This window comes from Monodon monoceros, unplaced genomic scaffold (genome assembly GCF_005190385.1).
Source record: "Monodon monoceros isolate NGI ecotype Baffin Bay Population unplaced genomic scaffold, NGI_Narwhal_1 Super_Scaffold_7, whole genome shotgun sequence".
NCBI lineage: Eukaryota > Metazoa > Chordata > Mammalia > Artiodactyla > Monodontidae > Monodon > Monodon monoceros.
Genome location: NW_021703784.1, coordinates 84,199,303 through 84,217,284, shown reverse-complemented (window position 1 = coordinate 84,217,284; position 17,982 = coordinate 84,199,303). Strand labels below are relative to the sequence as shown.

Genomic DNA, 17,982 nt, shown 5'->3' with positions numbered 1-17,982 from the left:
GCGTGAGGGTAGCAGGAGACGGAAGGGAAAGAACTGAGCAAGGAGATAGCTTCAGGGTAAGTCTTTCCTCCCCTTGAGGAAAGGAGACTTGTCTTTGGCACCCATATCAGTCAGTCATTGACTGTGGGCCACTTAGGGGTTGCAGGCAGAACCTCCAGGGTAAGGCACATCCCATTTGCAGAGAGTCATTCTCTAGAGAAGGGGGCAGCTGTGAGCTGTTAGCTTTGACACAGCAGTTACGGAGTGGGTGCACCAACCTCAGAAGGAGAGCTGGGCAGAGTACCAATGGCATCTACTACAGCTTTCCTCCCACACGTACCTACCACGCGGCAGGCTCTTGTATACCTTAGGTCTTTTAGTTCTCACAACAATTCTGTGAGGCAGGTGCTATCACCCTCCCTATTTTACAGGTACTGAGATTCAGAAACGACCTCAGAAGAATTTGGCCTGGAGGTCTTTCCAGTTTCAATGCCTCCCACTATACTGGCTCCATTTCCTCAAACAACCCAGCAGAGTATATTGCCACAGTGTCCATTTTTAAATGGCATGTGGACCTCTGTGCAATACTCCTCAATGTCTAATCTGGAAGCCTAATTATGCATAAGACTTTCAGCCGTTCAGAGAGGATTGGTCATGCTTGTCACCCCAGGAGGTCCTGCATCACCCACTTAACTGTTCCCTGGAGTAATGAAACACATGTTTGGTAAAGAGAAGATCTCAAAGGATACCTGGAGCCCTAAGGTACACCTGTAATAGCTGGCCCAGCTCATCAGAACATATTCTCTTCCCTAAATCATTTGCTAAGTCAACAGGCCAATGAGTGTCATCTTGAGTGTCAACTCTGATCAACTCTGAGAGTGACGGGGATTCCCAGGCACTATCTGTGCTCACTAAGAAAGAATCCCATTTGATTTTCAATGACTGCAAAAGAAGAGAGAAGAGGCTGTGATTTATGTCTGTCTTATATCTGCCATCCTTAATTGTAGCAGCCAGGATTAGTTGAACTGCAATGACAAACAACACCCAAGTCTCGGTGGCCTCAGCAAGATGAGTTTATCACTAGCTCAAACGTAGGTCTCCCACAAGTCTGCATAGGTCACCCTGCTCATTGCACCCTACTCAGGATCCCTCGATGATAAACCAGCTACTATCTTGAACAGCTGTGTTGACACGACGGGAGAAAAGAGCTCTAGGAAGGTCCTCACGTGAACAGTTAAATGTCACCTCAGCTCCCAACTCATTGGCCAGAACTAACACACAGCCCCACCCAGCTCCAAGGGAGAATGCAATGCAGTCCCCCCGTTCTCAGAATGGAGATGATCCAGAAACATTTGTTGAACAGCACTAACAAATTATTATGGTCCACTTCTCTCGTCACCTAATATTTGGTGCACTCTGTTTTCCAAACGCAAAATGTGCTCACCACTTCACCAAGGGAGACCACATCAAAGTCTCATCCAATTATGGCATCAAGCTCAAAACCCAGGATCTTGGGGTGATGCATGGAAATTCCTACATATGGTTCGGATGTGGCTCCTGTTGGCCTAGAAATCAATAAACAAAAAAATCCAAGTTTTCCGCAGCTTCTAATCTCTCCTCCACACGGCCCCCACCCCCAGTATAGTCCCATAGTGAGATAGGGACAGTTTAGTCACCTTAAATACTCCCCTCTGGAAAGGGGACAAATGGAAGAATTACAAGTCACTGAGCCACAGCATTTCAGAAACCCAGGTGGGCAGACATTAGAGGGCCCGCTCAACGACGGATAAGGGAAATTTCTTGATTAGGTCTTGATCTGGCTCCCTGGGAGCCAGTCCATTCCCCTCCAACAATGACCCTGAATCCCACCTCCTAGTAAGCCCTTCTTTTTCCATTATACTTCATTGATGCACATGAAGAGAACATTCAGGAATAACCTCTCCTGTAGCAACATCTTCTGCTTTCTGTTAATAGAAAGTTAGGGTCCAGGGCTCCTTTTAAGTCTTGATCAATTACAGAGTTTTCTAGTTGAGGCCCATGGTCTCTGTGGCATCACGACTCTTAAAAGTTTTGCTGGCTTTCATCTGTTTGACTCTAACCAGCCTCATATACCAATAGCCACACCTACAGTCCTTCTAGAAACACATCCCTTTCTCTTTATTGTGGGTACCTTGAGCCAATCAGTCTTAAGGCAGAAAGCCATGTCCTTAGATTTATTTTTCCCAGAGCCTTTTTTTCTTTTTTTAAATGAAAGACTATGCTGGATGGTGCCTTAGGTCCTGCAGAGGTTTTAACAATAGACATGATAACCATGTACTTGAATTGATTTTGCTTTTGAGGCTGAGCTGGCTTTTAGGGCATAAAACATCTCTCTATTTTATCTTCAATTATTTGGGGTTGAGAAGCAGTGATTTCTTCCAGCTGTACAGGTGTTCACATTTCTAGAATCTCTCCTTCCCTCTGGCAGGTAATGAAAGTATTTGAGTTAGTGACTGTGCCATCCGTCAGGGTCTCCAGGTGTCTCTGACGGCAGAGCCTGTCTGAGGCCTGTGATGAATGTATGGCATGAGTGGGCAATAAACTTTGCTATTAGGGGCCATGGAGAATTTGTATTTGTTTGTATTGCAAATGGCTGCTTGATATATCAGGCAAATTTATCTCCCACTCCGGGTTTCAGCTTAGATGTTTCCTTTCTGTTGCAGCCTCATTTGGAAACAAAATCAAACACTTAAGTTTCGGTAACTATCTGAGGATGATACATGTTTAACTGGTCTGAAGAGAAGGGAACTCAATTGTCAAAGGTTTCCAAAGGCAAGGTGAAGGAAAGGCAGTCTCGGCTGCTATAATGTAAACGTTGTTTTTCTAAGATTGAGGCTAGAGAGTCTCAGAATCACAAAAAAATTTTTCTGCACCAATTTCAAATTAGAAATATATATATATATGTATATTAAAAATAGTTATGTTATTGGAAACTAAAATGATGAATTGGTTGATTAAAAATGACCCCACACTAATGTTATACCTTTATTTCTGCCCCAATGGAATGGGTGTCTAGCTATCCTCTGAATTGATGGAAGTCAGGAGGAAAGTCTTTCCTCTTTCTCCAGCTGGATTCTTGCTGTGGGGAATGCTCATGTTGCTTAGTGGAGCACACAGGCAGTTTCTTGTTTAACATGTATCAAATCTGTATTAAGTGCCAGACACTGGTCTATGGATATCTTTATTTATATCCTCACAACAACTCTATGACATACGTGCCTTCGTTAACCCCATTTAACAGATGAACAAACTGAGGCCCAAAAATGTTAAGTAAGATGCCCTCAGGCATACTGTCCACTCAGTAAGTAATAATCAGGGAGGAGGAAAAGATACCCCTTTTCTTTTCTTCTCTTGGATAGTTGGAGACTGGAAGGCAGATTAATTTTGCAAGGGCGCTGCCACCATAACTTCCATCACCAGCTCTGCCACTGGACATGTCTACCACGTTCCTACAGCTGTGAATCTCTCTTTACTTCTCGCTTGTCTGTGTGTCATTTGCTCAAGATTCAAAGTCCTGGGCAGGAGGGTCCTTTTGGCCAAGCTTGTCTAGCTCAAGCTTAAGTCATGCTTTTCTGTTTCTCACCCACTCTCTGTCCACAAGGTACCTCAAGACATAGACATCTCCTGGGCTCTGCTGGATCTCTTCTCAGAGATACTTTCTCTGCACACACTTTGGGTTAGAGCTTCCTACACCAGCTGAACTAGGAACCCCTCTACCATTTGCTTTCTGTCTTCTAAAATCTGTTGAAATCTCTTTTTCTGAAGTGACTTCTTCCATTCTTTTTTGTACAGGTTGGTCTATACTTTCGATACATTTGTTATAATTGGAGTAATTCTTAAGAAGAAAAATACATAAATGATTATATTCAAGCTGTTGACTTTAACTGACAGTCCGAGGGGGGATATCCATTCTCAAATGTGAGCAACAGTGCATGTTGCATCCTTTCCCAACCAGCAGTGCCAGGCCCATATGTCCCTCGTTTATACACACCATTGTGTAAGAAGCTCTTCTATACAGTAAGTCCCCTACATATGAACCTTCAAGTTGCGAACATTCAAAGATGCAAACATGCCCCGTATGCCAGCTGTTGTACTGCACTACTGCACTTTTCAAGATGCTATGCTGCAAGATTAACAATGTTTTATTTTTTGTTTGTCTACTTTTTATGTATTATTTGTGAGAAAATTATTATAAAGCTATTACAGTACAGTACTATATAGCCGATTGTGTTAGTTGGGTACCTAGGCTAACTTTGCTGGACTTACGAACAAATTGGACTTACGGACGTGCTCTTGGAACAGAACCCGTTCGTATGTAGGAGATGAACTGTACACCATCACTCCTCTAGCTAGCTAGGTCCACTCTGACATCTTGGTGACATTCTGCTAACTCTTAAGCAGCTGTCCTGGGGAATATATTCACAGCTTAATTCTGTTATGACCTGATTGAAAATAACCAGACACCCTATCCCCATTCAAATACCCTGGGAAAAAAAAAATCTCCAAAATGCAACCAGTGAATTAGGTTCCTCCTTTTCTGCCACGTAAGATGTGTCTCTTGCTATGCTTCACCTGTGCGTTTGTTCAGCACTTATCATTGAGCACCTGCTATGTGCCAGGCATTCTTCTAGGTGTAGAGGACACTGCAGGGAACGTGAAGCTTATTGTGAAGGCTACACCACTCCAGCTACTGGCGATTTGAAATCCTTCCTCAATTGTAAGAATGCAATGGGGAGAGGACATCCAGGCACTGTGGACCTGATTTAACTTCCTTATCCCCAGGCTATGCAAGCTGGTGTGTGTGAGTGTGATGTGTGTGTCTATCTGTGTGTGCGTGATGTTTCTTCCCGGAGTGGGCAACGTGAGATATGCCTTTCCAAGGCTTGCTCTTCATCTGCTTTTACTTCCTGTCCTTCATCATCTCTCCTCCATTAGCCCCATCTATCTCTGGTGTCCCCTCCCTTTCTCCTAGTACCCACTACCCCTTCCCACAGAAATCATGACGTCTCTTCCCTTTTCAGCTCTCTCTGCTTCCCTCACTTTCCCAGCCTTTCATGTTGTATGTCAATTATTTTTCTCCTCCTCCAAGTTGCAGCTGTTCCACAGAGAATGGTGGGCTCCATCTCTGTGTCCTCTGGATTCCCCAGGGGTGAGCCCTGGTCTCTGGGAACTGGAGAGGTTGGAAGAAAAACTTGGTGAGAGATTGCCACCCTGGGTGGTGGCTGGGTTTCCCCTGGATTACCTAAAATTAAACATATCTCATCACCTCCAGGATTAATCTCTTTCAGAAACCGCCTGTCCTGACCTAAATAACAAATACCATTTTCTTCCATTCATCTTGACACTCCTTCCAGCAGAATTAGTACCTGGACTAAATATGCTACTAGAGCAATTCACACCCACCTGGCCTCTGAGGTAATTTATCAGACACCTTACTCTTATTGGACAGTAAAGAATATCTTATCCAAATCATGTTTCCCTAAACTCTGAAGGCAGGAAGAACTCTCAGTTCATACAGTCCCAGTGATATTATTTGAAATTTAACTCATTTTTGTAAGTTGTTAAACTTAGAGGATACTTTTGGGAACAGAAAACATTTCCAGCAAAAAAAAAAAACTTCTGGGAATAAAGAATTTTCCAGAAAAGATGTTTGGTTGTCTATTTACCTTTCTATAGTAATGGAGTAGACCATTAATTTTGTATTTTTAATGTTAAATTCTTTTTAAAGAATGAGACAAGCCATCAAATAAGCCAATCCCTTCTTTGAGAAGCCTAGATGCTTTCAGCAAATTCATATAGCCAAAAGAATAATTCCAAACCAAAGTTAAGAGCCACGATTTGGTATGGAATTGAACTTTTCCCCAAACATCAAACAGACAAGTAATATGTGCTACATTTAGAGCTGACTAGTAGGCATAAACTGTTTGAATCCCAGATGATGTCGAAACTCATTTACTAGCTGGTCAGTGCTGATACCAGCGCCTTAGGAGCTGTAATGAAAATCATTCCTGTTAAAAAGATGGGTAGGTGAGGGCAGAAGCAGTGTATGCAGGGGTTAGGAGAACAGGCTCTGGCTCCAGGCTGCTCACATTGACATCCTGTTTCTGCCACTTACTAGCCGAATGACTATGCTCCCCGTGGCTTAGTCTCCCCATCTGTAAAATGAGGATAATAAAGTACTTGATCTCACATGGGTGTTCTGAGTTTTGTTTCAGTTTTCTTATTTTAGCACACATTCATGTGATGCACTGTGCCAAATACTGTTCCAAGACCTTCAAGATGTTAATTTGTTTAGTTCCGATAACTCTATAAGCTATGTTCTATCACCTGCTTAACCACGAAGAGGTTGAATAACTTAATTGAATTAATACATAACCACATTTAAATTTTCTAAATTAAATCAAAATTTTAAATTGAAATATAGTTGATTTACAGTGTTATATTAGTTTCAGGTGTACAGCACAGAGATTTGATATTTTTATAGGTTATACTCCATTTAAAGTTATTATAAAATATTGGCTATGTTCCTTGTGCTGTACATTATATCCTTGTATCTTATTTGTTTTATACTTAGTAGTTTGCACTTCTTAATCCCCTTCCCCTGTCTTGCCCCTCCTCCAACCCGTCCTCCCACTGGTAACCATTAGCTTGTTCTCTGTACCTGTGAGTCTGTTTCTGTTTTGTTATATTCATGCATTTATTTTGTTTTTTTAGAGTCCACATATAAATGAAAGTATACAGTATTTCCCTCTGTCTGACTTACTTCACCAAGCATAATACCCTCCATGTTGTTGCTAATGGCAAAATTTCATTCTTTTTTATGGCTGAGTAATATTCACACACACACACACACACACACACACCCAACATCTTCTTTATCCATTCATCTGTTGATGGATACTTAGGTTGCTTCCATCATACCACATGCTTTAAACAGTGTCTGGTGGATGGTAAACACCCAGTCAATGCCAGCCATCATAGATAGGTTCCCTCCTATATATCCCTCTGTCATGGCAGGTCCTCTGCTGAGATTGTCTGTATCCCACAGACTACGATGTGTAGCCCAGCACACAGCACAGTGCACAGCACACAGGAGGTATTCAGTATTATGATTAAATGGTAACTAATTATTTCCTTCTCCTTTAATGATCATTGAATCCTTTTCAAAACACAAGACAGTGATTTAAAAGAAAATGTGGACAATCAGTTGTACCCTGACCCTTGGTCCCATCATCCAGGCAACTCAGTTCCATTCCTACTCCTTTCAAGGACTGAAGTCAGGTGGCAGGATTCAATTTCCACGTGGACCAGAGGGATGTTCTGAAGCGTCCACTAGGAGGCGTGTTATCAACAGGCCAGAAAAGGCCAACAAGATGGTTGGACTAACAAGGAAAACAATGTATCTGAAAGGACTGAAACTAGATGGGAGAATTCCATTGGTCTCAACTTTTTTTTTTTTTTTTTTGCCAGATGAACACAAGACTCTTCTTATTTCGCTTTTACACAAATCTCTAAATTTTGCCAAAGGGGAGAGTGATTTAAAACAGGGGTCAGGAAGTTGGCTTGCTGAGAGAGGTCCCAGCCTTGTGCTGCCCTAAGACAGAGCACCGGGTTGCCAATGACTCTGTAGGCCCATCCAGACCTTGTGCTTCCGAAGGTGCCGGGCTCCAGATCCCAGAGAAAGTGGCTTCAGAGGGTGGAAGAGAAGAGAGGGCAAGTGTGGCCAGTCCAACCTGCCCTGGGAGTGAAGCCAGCAAACCTCACTGAGAATGAGAGGAGAGATGCTGTCCTTCTTGAGACTTTTGGGATCACTTACACCTATTCTGATTTCTATATCTGCTATATGTCGAAGGTCCTTAATAAATAAGTACTAACTTTTTCCTTTCACAGCAACTGTTCAAGTCTTGCTCTTCTTTGCCTTCTTCTAGCTCTATTTTTATCCTTCGGACAGCTTTTCCCAGCATTTCTTTCTTCATTTCTTAATGAGATTTAAAGAATCTTGGGAGGAGTAGAAAATGAAAAGCACAGCTCTTCCTGAACTCCAGTAACCTTGCCTGAAGTTTGAATTGCCCTTAAGCCTTTAGTGCTAAAAACCTGTCTCTCCACTTTTGCATGGAAGAGTTCCCAAGGTGTGAGCCTGGGATCTCTGGAGCTCGGTCCTTGGAATTTCAACCTGTCTCCTCTCTCTCCCCATCTAGGTAGGAGCCTGCCTGAAGCTTGGCTGTAGCAGGGCCTCTGTGTAGTAAGATTGTGTTAATAATAAGCCTAGATAATTCCACCCTTCCCTAGAAGGCAGAAGGGGAACCTCTTTTCCTTTCTGATGGCTATTTGGGCATCTCAGGGTGGGAGGTTCTTAGGACCCCAATTCTCAGACGGGTTTGGGAGGGGCTCAAAAATTCTTGGAATACCTCTGACTTCCCCTGCATCATGGTTCATATTCTATCTAGGTCCCTACTATGGATTCACACAAGAAAAACATTGAAGATGTCAGGAAGGAGGGAGGAAACCAGTGCACATCTACAATATTCCATGCATTTTATACACTTTACCTTATTTAATCCACCAGCAGTCTTTCTGGTAGTAATTACTATTCCCATTTTACAGACGAGGAAACTGAGGCACAGAGCCATTCAATAACTTGTGAAGGTCATAAAGGGAGTAAGTGGCAGGGGTTGGATTTGAACTCGGAGTCTCATTTTATTTTATTTAATTTATTTTTGGCTGTGCCACGTGTTTTGCGGGATCTTAGTTCCCCGACCAGGGATCGAACCCACATCCTCCGTAGTGAAAGCCCAGAGTCCTAACCACTGGATCATCAGGGAATTCCCAGTCTCATTTTAAAGACCACCGTTTTCTCACCAAACTTTAGCTTCCTTTCTTGAGGTTTTTGCCATTCCTCTCTAAGGAGTGAGGAAGGAGGAAGTGGTTTGGACTAGATTCCTGGAAAACAGTAGCCGTCACATGATGAAGCAAGCAGTCTGGAAACCTGAGGGGGTGGGACTGAAGAGGCGGGTGATGGGGAGTCGTGATACGCAAACCACTGGTGATGAAGACCAGATGTCAACACAGTCAAGGGAGGGGGCTGGAGGCTGGGGTGCTAGTTATTGGGAAAGAAGGATAGCTCAGCCAGACTGGCTGCTCCCCTGACCCTTTCTCCGGGGCATGATAGCAAAACTCACATTCACACACGACTTGCTCCTTCCCTTTCCACTAAAGACAGCAATCCATGAGGTCGTTTATGGTTTCCTAAATTAATTCTATCACCACTATGGCCTAAATGGTGAGTGTATCTTCACTCACTCATCCCTAAACCCTTCCTGTGGTTTCTGAATACCTCCTTTTGCCCCACCAGGCACAGAGAGTGAGAGCGTGCTGACCTGGTTTGCATCATTTGGAGACCATCTCTTAACTTTGACGAATTCAGTTTACCAAACTGCTGCCAATAGTCAATAAAGCACGTTAAGTCAGAGACTTTGGATGGAGCTGAGCTCCATTTCAGGTCCCACCACCTTCTCCTTGTGTAGCTGGGGACCATAATTAACTTCTTGGTACCCACCAGTGCCTCACCTGTTCAAATGGGATAAGAATTCCCCTTCACTGGTTGTAGGGAAGACTCACAGATGTATAAACCCAGGTATCCATAAATGCTCAGCAGATGGTAGCTTTTGAGGCTGTTACAAAGCTGGGCCCTCTGTTGTGTGCTGGAGATACAAAGCCAAAGCCTGCCCTCAAGAGACTCACTGTCTCATGAAAGAGACAGGCCCACAGGCAAATTAATGAAATGGCAGAGGAAGGCCTGCTTCAGTGACACCTGGACAAGGTGAAGAGGTGTACTAAGGGGAAGAAAGAGCTCTACCTGGGTCGGGGTGGGGTGAGACTACCTCCTGGAGGTCACGATCAAAGCCGTGGGTGGGGCTCCAGCTCTGGTTAATCTGCAGCCACAGCTTGAAGAGCCAAGATTTCATCCAGGGACACCAGCTAACCTGCTTCCTGGACTGCTTGCTCTTCAGCCTTGCTTCAAAAGCAAAAGGCATCTCTGTTAAAATCTCTTGGGAGATTTCATTTAATCTTATCACTCTTGAGAGCCTTGGATCCTGAAATAGTCTGGCTCCAGGTACCCTAAGTTAATAGCCACACACATTTAAAAGCTGGTTAGATTTCGGAAAACTGGAGAGGGTGATGAAAAGAGAAATCAAGTACCTAGAGTGTGCATGTGGGAGATGAATTAACATTCAGATAGGAACTAAGATTTCTGAGGGCCTGATATATGCCATGCATTGCCATGTATCAATAATTATTACCTCCTGTAATCCTCACAGCGACCCTGTGAAGGTTTTATTGTCCCTTATTTACAGACGAGAAAGCTAAGACTCAAGGTATTTAAGCCGTGTGAGCAGGGCTGCACAGCTAAGTGGTAGAGTCAGTATTAAAACTCAAATCTGTCTAATTCCAGGGCTCTCTCTACTGTCCCAGGCGATCTCGCAAACTATATTTACACAGCATCCTGCTTCCTTTTCCAATAAATGGCATTTAGGACGTTGTTTATGTCTTTCTAAATGAATGCTGTTGCCAACACAGCCAAAATGGTGCGTGTATCTTAAGCATAAACATGAGAGGTGCCCTTGAAAGCAAGAATCTCTCACCACATCTGTCCTAGGTTGATCGTACTAATGGCCCTGGTCACTGGCCTTCTTGTAGCTACAATTTTTGCAATAGGACTTTGCGGCAACTCCCATGAAGAGGTAGAAGCTATTTCTCAGCCTTTAAATCTGGGCTGCTCTTGTGCCTTGCTTTGGCCAATAGTAAATGGTGTTAGGATGGAGTGCCAGTTCTGGACCTCAAGAAGTGTTATGGGCATTTGCTCTCACCTGGAACCCTGCCAGGCCTATACTAGGTGGTTGGGGGCATGTGAGGGACACATAGAAAGAGACTCCAGTGGTCCCAGCCATCCCAGACGAAGCCATGGTAGACCAGCCAGTTTCTAGTCGACCTGTTCATCAACCACAGCCACGTGCAGTCCAGTCATGAACTGAGCCCCAGTCAGATCCCAGGTGAGTTCCGGTCAGATCCCAGAAGCACCCTGTCAATGGGTGGACTGGTGAGAAATAACCAATGTTTGTTATTTTAAGCTATTATGTTTTGGAGTGGTTTTAAATACATCAGTAGTTAACTGATATAACCAAAAAGTAATCTTCTTTTTAACTAGAGGTCAATGAAGCTGAGACATTTATTGTTTCCTTTATTAATCAGTACTCCAGTTTGGACTAATTGTTCCCTAGATATGCTGTACAGCTGTCATCTCAGGGTCTCCCCTTATTATCACTTTAGGAATTCCTTGTACTTTGCTTTCAGAATTTCACGTTTTCCCCTTTCTTGGTAACTCCCTTGTTTTGCTGGAGTACATCCTTCAGGAGTTGCCTGGGAATGGGTGAATAGGATTGGAGACAATGCATATCTGAAATGTCTTCACTCTACCTTTACAGTTAATTTGTGGTTTAGCTACATTAGAATTCTAGCTTGGAAACCTTTCTCTCAGAATTTTGAAGGCACTTTTTTCACTGTCCTCGCTCTTCCAATGTGGCTGTTGAGAAGTTTAATTCTATTCTGATCCTTGATCCTCTTTATGATGTAAACTTTCCTCCTCAGAAGCTTATAGGATAATCTCTTGACCTTGACTGTTATGAATTTTTATGATGATGTGCCTTAGTGTGGGTCTGTTTTTGTCCATTGTGCTAAGCGTTCAGTCATTTTAGTCTAAATAGTCATGTTCTTCAATTCTGGGGAATTTTCTTGATGTATTTCTTGGATGATTTCTTCTTCTTCATGTTCTCTGTTTTCTCTTTTTGTAATTGCTATTATTTGTATGTTAGATTTCCTAGAATTTTCTCTACTTTTATCTTTTCTCCTCTGTTTCCATTGCTTTGTCTTTGCTCTGTTTTCTGGGATTTTTCTTCAACTTTATTTTGCAAAGTTTCTGCTGTGCTTATTTTTTTAGTTTGTGCTTTCATGCTTAAATTTTAAAAAGTTTTTTTTTTTGAGTGTTCACTGAATGTTCCTTTTTACACTAGCATTATGTTCTTCTTTCATAGATAGATATTATCTCTTCTCTTATTGAGATTATTAATGATATATTTTTAAGTTTTCTTCTCCATGAATTGTCTCTGCTCATCATGTGTAAGAGGGAGTCACAGAAAGCTAAGAACCCCATGTACCTGGTAGGGTTTGAGATCTTCACTGTAGATTGCTTTGCTGGGCTATTTCCTTGGGAAACTATCTTGTTAGTATCTTTCAGGTTTGCTCTGAAGTTTATCAGATTCCCCAGAAAGACTGAGCTTTTGCTTGGAGCATATATGCTTGGCTGCCTGCATTCTGGGAGCCAAGTTGGGGAAAAAATGTCTAGGGAGACTCAACATTCCTTACGTATGGTTTCTCTTTTTGGTATGATACTTTTAATGTCAAATGTGTATGCTTTGTTGCCCCTCAGTCAGAGACTCTCTCATTTGTCCTCGTTAGAGAATCATCTTCCAGTCTTTTTCTGGGATTGGGAAAGAACCGTCATTTGGCTACTTAGAGTGGGAAAGAAGATCTGGGGTTCTGACTGCATCTTAAATAGATGCATTTAAACCCATTCCCCTAATTTGAGCCCTGCCTTCTCCACCACAGAAGACTTTGGGGGTTCTGCTACACAAATCTGGTTGCTTCTCAACTTTCCCCACTGCTGGCTTAGGGTTCAGCTTTTCCAAATTTGCTCAGTTATCAATGAACCGTCACTTTCCAGCTTCATATTTTTGTCGATATTGTCTCTTCCTCCACCCTCTTTCATCCCATTGGTTTATGCCTTTTTGCAGTATTGCTTTATTGTCTTTTTAGAGGCTTGCATGAGGGAATGAAGGCAAGTATATTCTCTCTCCTTTCTTTAACTAGAAGGCCAGGGGTAGTTCTTGGCTTTTGAAGAACTAACACTTCACAGTGTCTCTTTTAATTTGAAACATGTAGGCCATACACTTTCTCCAAAAGAAGAGTCTCAAGTGATAGAAATTCATGTAATTTTTCTTCTTAGAAAAAAATAAAATGAGTATGAAGCTTCAGCCACCTCATAAACCTTTAAGCCTTTCGTGTCTAAATTACCCAGACAACCAGATAATCACAGCTCTGCAAATCCACCCCTGACCTCCCACCCCTTTAAATCAGAGACTCCTGAGTCCATTTCCTTTATCCTTTTAGTAGTAGCCTTTTAGTATGTTCCAATAAGTGCTTTCAACTGGGCAATATACATATCATGCTTTCCTCATTATTACTGGTCCATTAAAAATATATATAAAAATCAGAGGAAGGGTGTGCTGTGAAAAATCAAACAATGGTCATTGTACATGCATGAGCAATGGGTTATTCTTGGGATATTCAATACAAGTGATTTACAAAAGGCATACCTATGACACAAAGGTGAACATTATTCTTAAGTACATTTTCCTCTTCTGGAGAAGTCGGAGATTCCTTTCTCCTATTCCTCTGCAGTACCAGCACTGAATAAATGTAGGCTATGAAATTTATTCTAGGTGTCAATGGTCTCAATGTAAAACTTTTGGGGAGGTTCTGCTAGAGAAATCTAGTCTGTCAGGCTAGAATCTGCAAAATATGGATATGAAGTTGTCTTTTGCCTCATCTTATTTTTCACCCGGTGCTAATTTAAAGTAAGCCTTCAGGAGACACAAAAGATTTACAGTTCTAGGAAAAATTACACCTTAAGCCCTCAGGTTTGCAAAGCTCTCAGCTTCGCTCTCTTAAGCTTTGCAAAATAATAGAATGCTGGCCCCTTTCTTTTACAAACAAGGCTCAGTTTAATGACCTAGCCCAGGCCACCTGGCAAGTCACTGGTAGGAATGACGTGTAGTGAACTTGTGCTTCTGGAGTTACGCCCTTATTTCAAGTGGCATAGAATATATCCTATTCCAGGAGCACAGGCAATATTGCAGGGGTATTGCATCCAAGGATGAATGCTTTAGACCTCCCCTTTTCCTATCTTAAGAACACAGGGGTACATCCAAGTGAGAGATGACAACAATAATAAAAGGAGAGATCATATTTAATTCCAAAATTAAGTAGAAAACAATCTCCTATTTCAGCCTATTTGATGGGAATGTCAAGAAGGGGTGGAAAACCATCCCTAGCTGTGAGACTTCTATGACTATCCAGGACCCCAGAGAGAATCTGGGGGACAGGTAGAGCCTGGTCTGGCCTGCCTGAACCTGACCCTGTTGTGATTTGTTGCATTTAGGTTAAAGAGCCTGCATGAGCCTGTTCGGGTCTGCAGCAGACCCAGGACAGCTCTTGGAAAGCGGGGGTACTTGGACACTAGTGGCAGTAACAACAGCACGGCTTGAGGTCCATTTTCTTTTCATTCAACTTGAAAATAAAAAGAACACCGGACAGCTGAATATGGAGCTGATTGAGGACGTCCACAAAAGAGAAAGGAAATTTTCAAAGACCATGATGCAGAGGGTGTTATGAGCAGGGTGAGCGGGGGGTACGCGGGTGAGGAGGGGAGAGCAGAGGTTGAGAATGAGCAGAAGGCCGGCATCTCTCCTTTAAGTGTATCTTTCAGAATCAATTCTTGGTGTAAGCCCAGCCCTGATCTACGTGGGACCTTTTACTTCTCTTCCTTCTTTTCCATATTTGGGCGGAGAAACACTGCCAGTTAAGCATATCAATTTAGGAAACAGATTACTTTTTATGGGTCCCATTTTATAGGAACGCTTACTTTACAGATTCAATTTCTTCTATTACAAGTAGCCTTTGGAAGTTCCAGGGCCAACGGAGCTTCCTCAATTTACAAATAAAGACCACAGAGGACTTGCCAAGCAAGGGATAAAGCCATTATTCTCTTAATTGGCCATAAAGCTGCCCATCTGGTGATAAGATTCCAATGGTGGGAAGCCCTGTAACCTTTTGAGGGATTCTCCAGGCACTTAACTTAACCCTGAGTAGCAACTGCGTTGGCGACAGACTTGGCTTGGGAGAATATAAGCAAACAGAGCCATAAAAATCCTCCAACAGGATCTGCACTGTTCCCTACCCCACTTTCCCAACCTGCGTCGATCAGTTGGGTACCCTCTAGGCTTGTTGATTTCCACTGGTTTCTCCTTTTATTGCAAAAGGTCAGAAGGCACTTCCATATTGTTTTTGGACATCATGACCAGGGTCAGCGTCTAGGACATGGGACATCACAAATGGTCGGTCATGCAAATTTGATGTGACTTTTTACAGCCTTTCAGGGGAGAGACCAGGGAGCCATTAATACATAAGAGCAGCTGAAGCTCCTCCTCTCACAATTCTGGTTCTAAGACAGGACAGAATGCTTTCAGAGCCTCAGAAATAAAACAATGCTACCTCCCTTGATCCTCTGTGAGATCTGGGTGAGTGAGCCTGACTGGGGGCTTAGCTCTGAGATGAAGAGCCGCAAGGAGGACCTTCTCATGTCTCCCTGATGAGCTGTCAGGACCCAGACTTTGCTGGTTAAGAAACTGAAGGATCACAGCACAAAGGGTTAAAGTGGAAGAAGTATAGATGTTTATTATGAATTAGCGTAAACCTTTTTATGCCTCTGACAAAGTAACAACAACAAAATAATCATTCTGATCAAAGGACCTCCAGGGTTTCATATTTCAAAAACACAGATAAATAGCTTACCACAGATAAATAGCTTCACTGTATGGGTATTTTCCAGAAGCATCTGAAAATTTTCCAGGGGGTCTGTAGAAGGGGATGTGTGACTAGTGCATCCCCTTCCCCTACCCCACTGGAAAGAAATGTCCAGGGATTGGGCTGCTGGAAGGGCAATATGGACCCATTCAAATTTCCTCCCAGGGACCAATCCCTCTTAGCCCTGGGGGATGTCCTTAGCAGGTGGCTGTTCCCTGGTTGGTGGGGTGGAGGGAAAGCTGAAGACCAGGAAGATGGATGTGTGGCTTTTGCTAGAAGCAGTCCATAGCACACCCCAGGGGGGGTGAAAGGCTTCTAGGTGGGAACTGGGACAGTCAAGTTCTTGCCGATTATTAACTGGGCCCTCATTTCAGAAAGCAATGCTGTTTTTATAAATTGGAACTGACTTTAAGAAACAAAACACACACACAAAAAAACCCAAAAAGGAATAGAAAATTTTATGCTGAAAAAAGATCCCCAATGAAACAATCAGTAGCACATCGCATCTGTGAAGTGTCCCAGCTCCCTGTAAAGATTGTGTCTCTGACAATGGTTTCTTTCCAAGGTCATGGAGTAGGTGTTACACCCCAATCTTCATGTCCACATTCTGCAGGTTCCGCCTCTCATCTGCGGTCATAAACTGGTCTGGGGTCTCTGACGACTCCTTGTTCACCAAATGCACCATCTCCTGAGACTTGCTAGCTTCTCCGTTGAGTCCGCTGGGCTTTCTCTCCTCCATAGTGCCATTGCCATTGTTGATCACCAGCTTTTTCTTCTGCCCACACCTAATAATTTTAAAAATCACGTGAGAAATGGGTGCAATGACCCAATTATCATCGTCACTGTCACTGCCACCATCACTACAGTTGATGACAATCTGAGTATGTTTCATCCTACTGACTCTTAACAAGTGGCACTTCTCAAAGTGAGGTCCTTGAACCAGCAGCAAAATTTAACAAATGTAAGTTTGTTAAAAATGCAAATTCTCAGCCCCACCCCAGGCATACTGAATCAGAAAACTCGAGGAGAGGGGCCCAGGGTCTGTGGTTTAGCAAACCCTCAAGGGCTTTCTGATGTGCACTTGAGTTCGAGAATCAGTGGTCACAGCTCTGGGAAGCCAGTGCTATTATTATCCCGTTATCACAGCCAAAGAAATCTTGGGGCTCAGAAAACTCCATAACTTGCCCCAGGTTACTCAACAAATACTAAAAGAATTGGGATTCAAACCCCGGTGTGTCTGACTCCCGAGTTCTAACTCTCCTTCCACCATACTAAAGAAGGGAAATGTTTGCCTCTTTCAAACTCCAGCCGTTTCTGCAGGCTCAGCTAAACCATCAACGGAATGACTGTAAGTCATTCTGATTTGCGTATTCAAGGAAGTCCCATTACTTCCTTTCCCGGTCAACACGTTGTGGGCCTTGTCAGGGTTATTACTGCAAGTACCGAGAAGAATGAGACAACTCTTTTCTAGAAGTATAAGGCCATATTGATTTTTCTCTTAACATTGGTTAACTGCCGTATAACCCTGGATATAGGAGGTTTAACTACCTCCTGGGCAAGTTGTTCACTGTTACTTTAAGATTTCTCAGTAACATTACTTAAGATCCAAATGCAGAAGGTCTTCTATGGAAGGGCATGACCTTGGCCTTGTTGCTGGGTCAGAGCATTGCCTTATCATACCCAGCCTGACGCAATGCTTCCTCTTTCCTGTAACATAATCACTGCCATACATCTAGAAGTCAGATGCTGCTTAAACAAAAGCAAAGGTGCAGACCCTCACAACTACACATGGAGTGGGGATGGGGGGAATGGGCTAGCATTTATTGGACACCTCCCGAATGCCAGGCACTTTGCGCGTAATTCCATGTAATCCTTACAATAATCTCACAAAGCAGCTGTTATTCCCATCATACAGCAGTGGAAACTGAGGTTCAGGAAGGTTTAGAAACTAGCTTGAGGGATCGAGTCAATATTCAAATCTAGGCTTTTATGACCGAAAGCCTGGGCTCTGCCACACTCAGTTCAGGCTACTAACCATCTGGAGATTTGGCAACAGTATGAAGTCGGAATTGCTCACTTTGCCACTGGATATGTGGAGTTGTACAGACAAAGCTTCTATTATTCATGATCATGGGCCATTCCCTCTGGGACTGCCAAGGCCATAAACTTTAATCCCTTGTTTGGGGAAGTTAGACATTATACATCCTGAATAGGAGATTGATCCTGTCTCCTCTGGCATGACGCTTGATGAGGGCTCGGGGGAAG

General features: G+C 43.1%; 1 protein-coding gene across 9 annotated transcripts in view; it reads right to left on the bottom strand.

Annotated features, from left to right (window-relative positions):
• Positions 1-15,562: 15,562 nt before the first annotated feature.
• Positions 15,563-17,982, bottom strand: part of CD44 (CD44 molecule (Indian blood group)) — an 86,648-nt gene continuing 84,228 nt past the window's right edge. For 8 of the 9 annotated variants that reach the window (XM_029207268.1, XM_029207259.1, XM_029207260.1 and 5 more), the window contains one exon: positions 15,572-16,502. In XM_029207268.1, coding sequence (XP_029063101.1) covers positions 16,298-16,502 — 205 coding nt within the window. In that variant the 3' untranslated portion in view covers positions 15,572-16,297. Of the gene's footprint in view, positions 16,503-17,982 lie in introns of all 9 variants that reach the window. The other variant, XM_029207267.1, reaches the window with a different exon arrangement.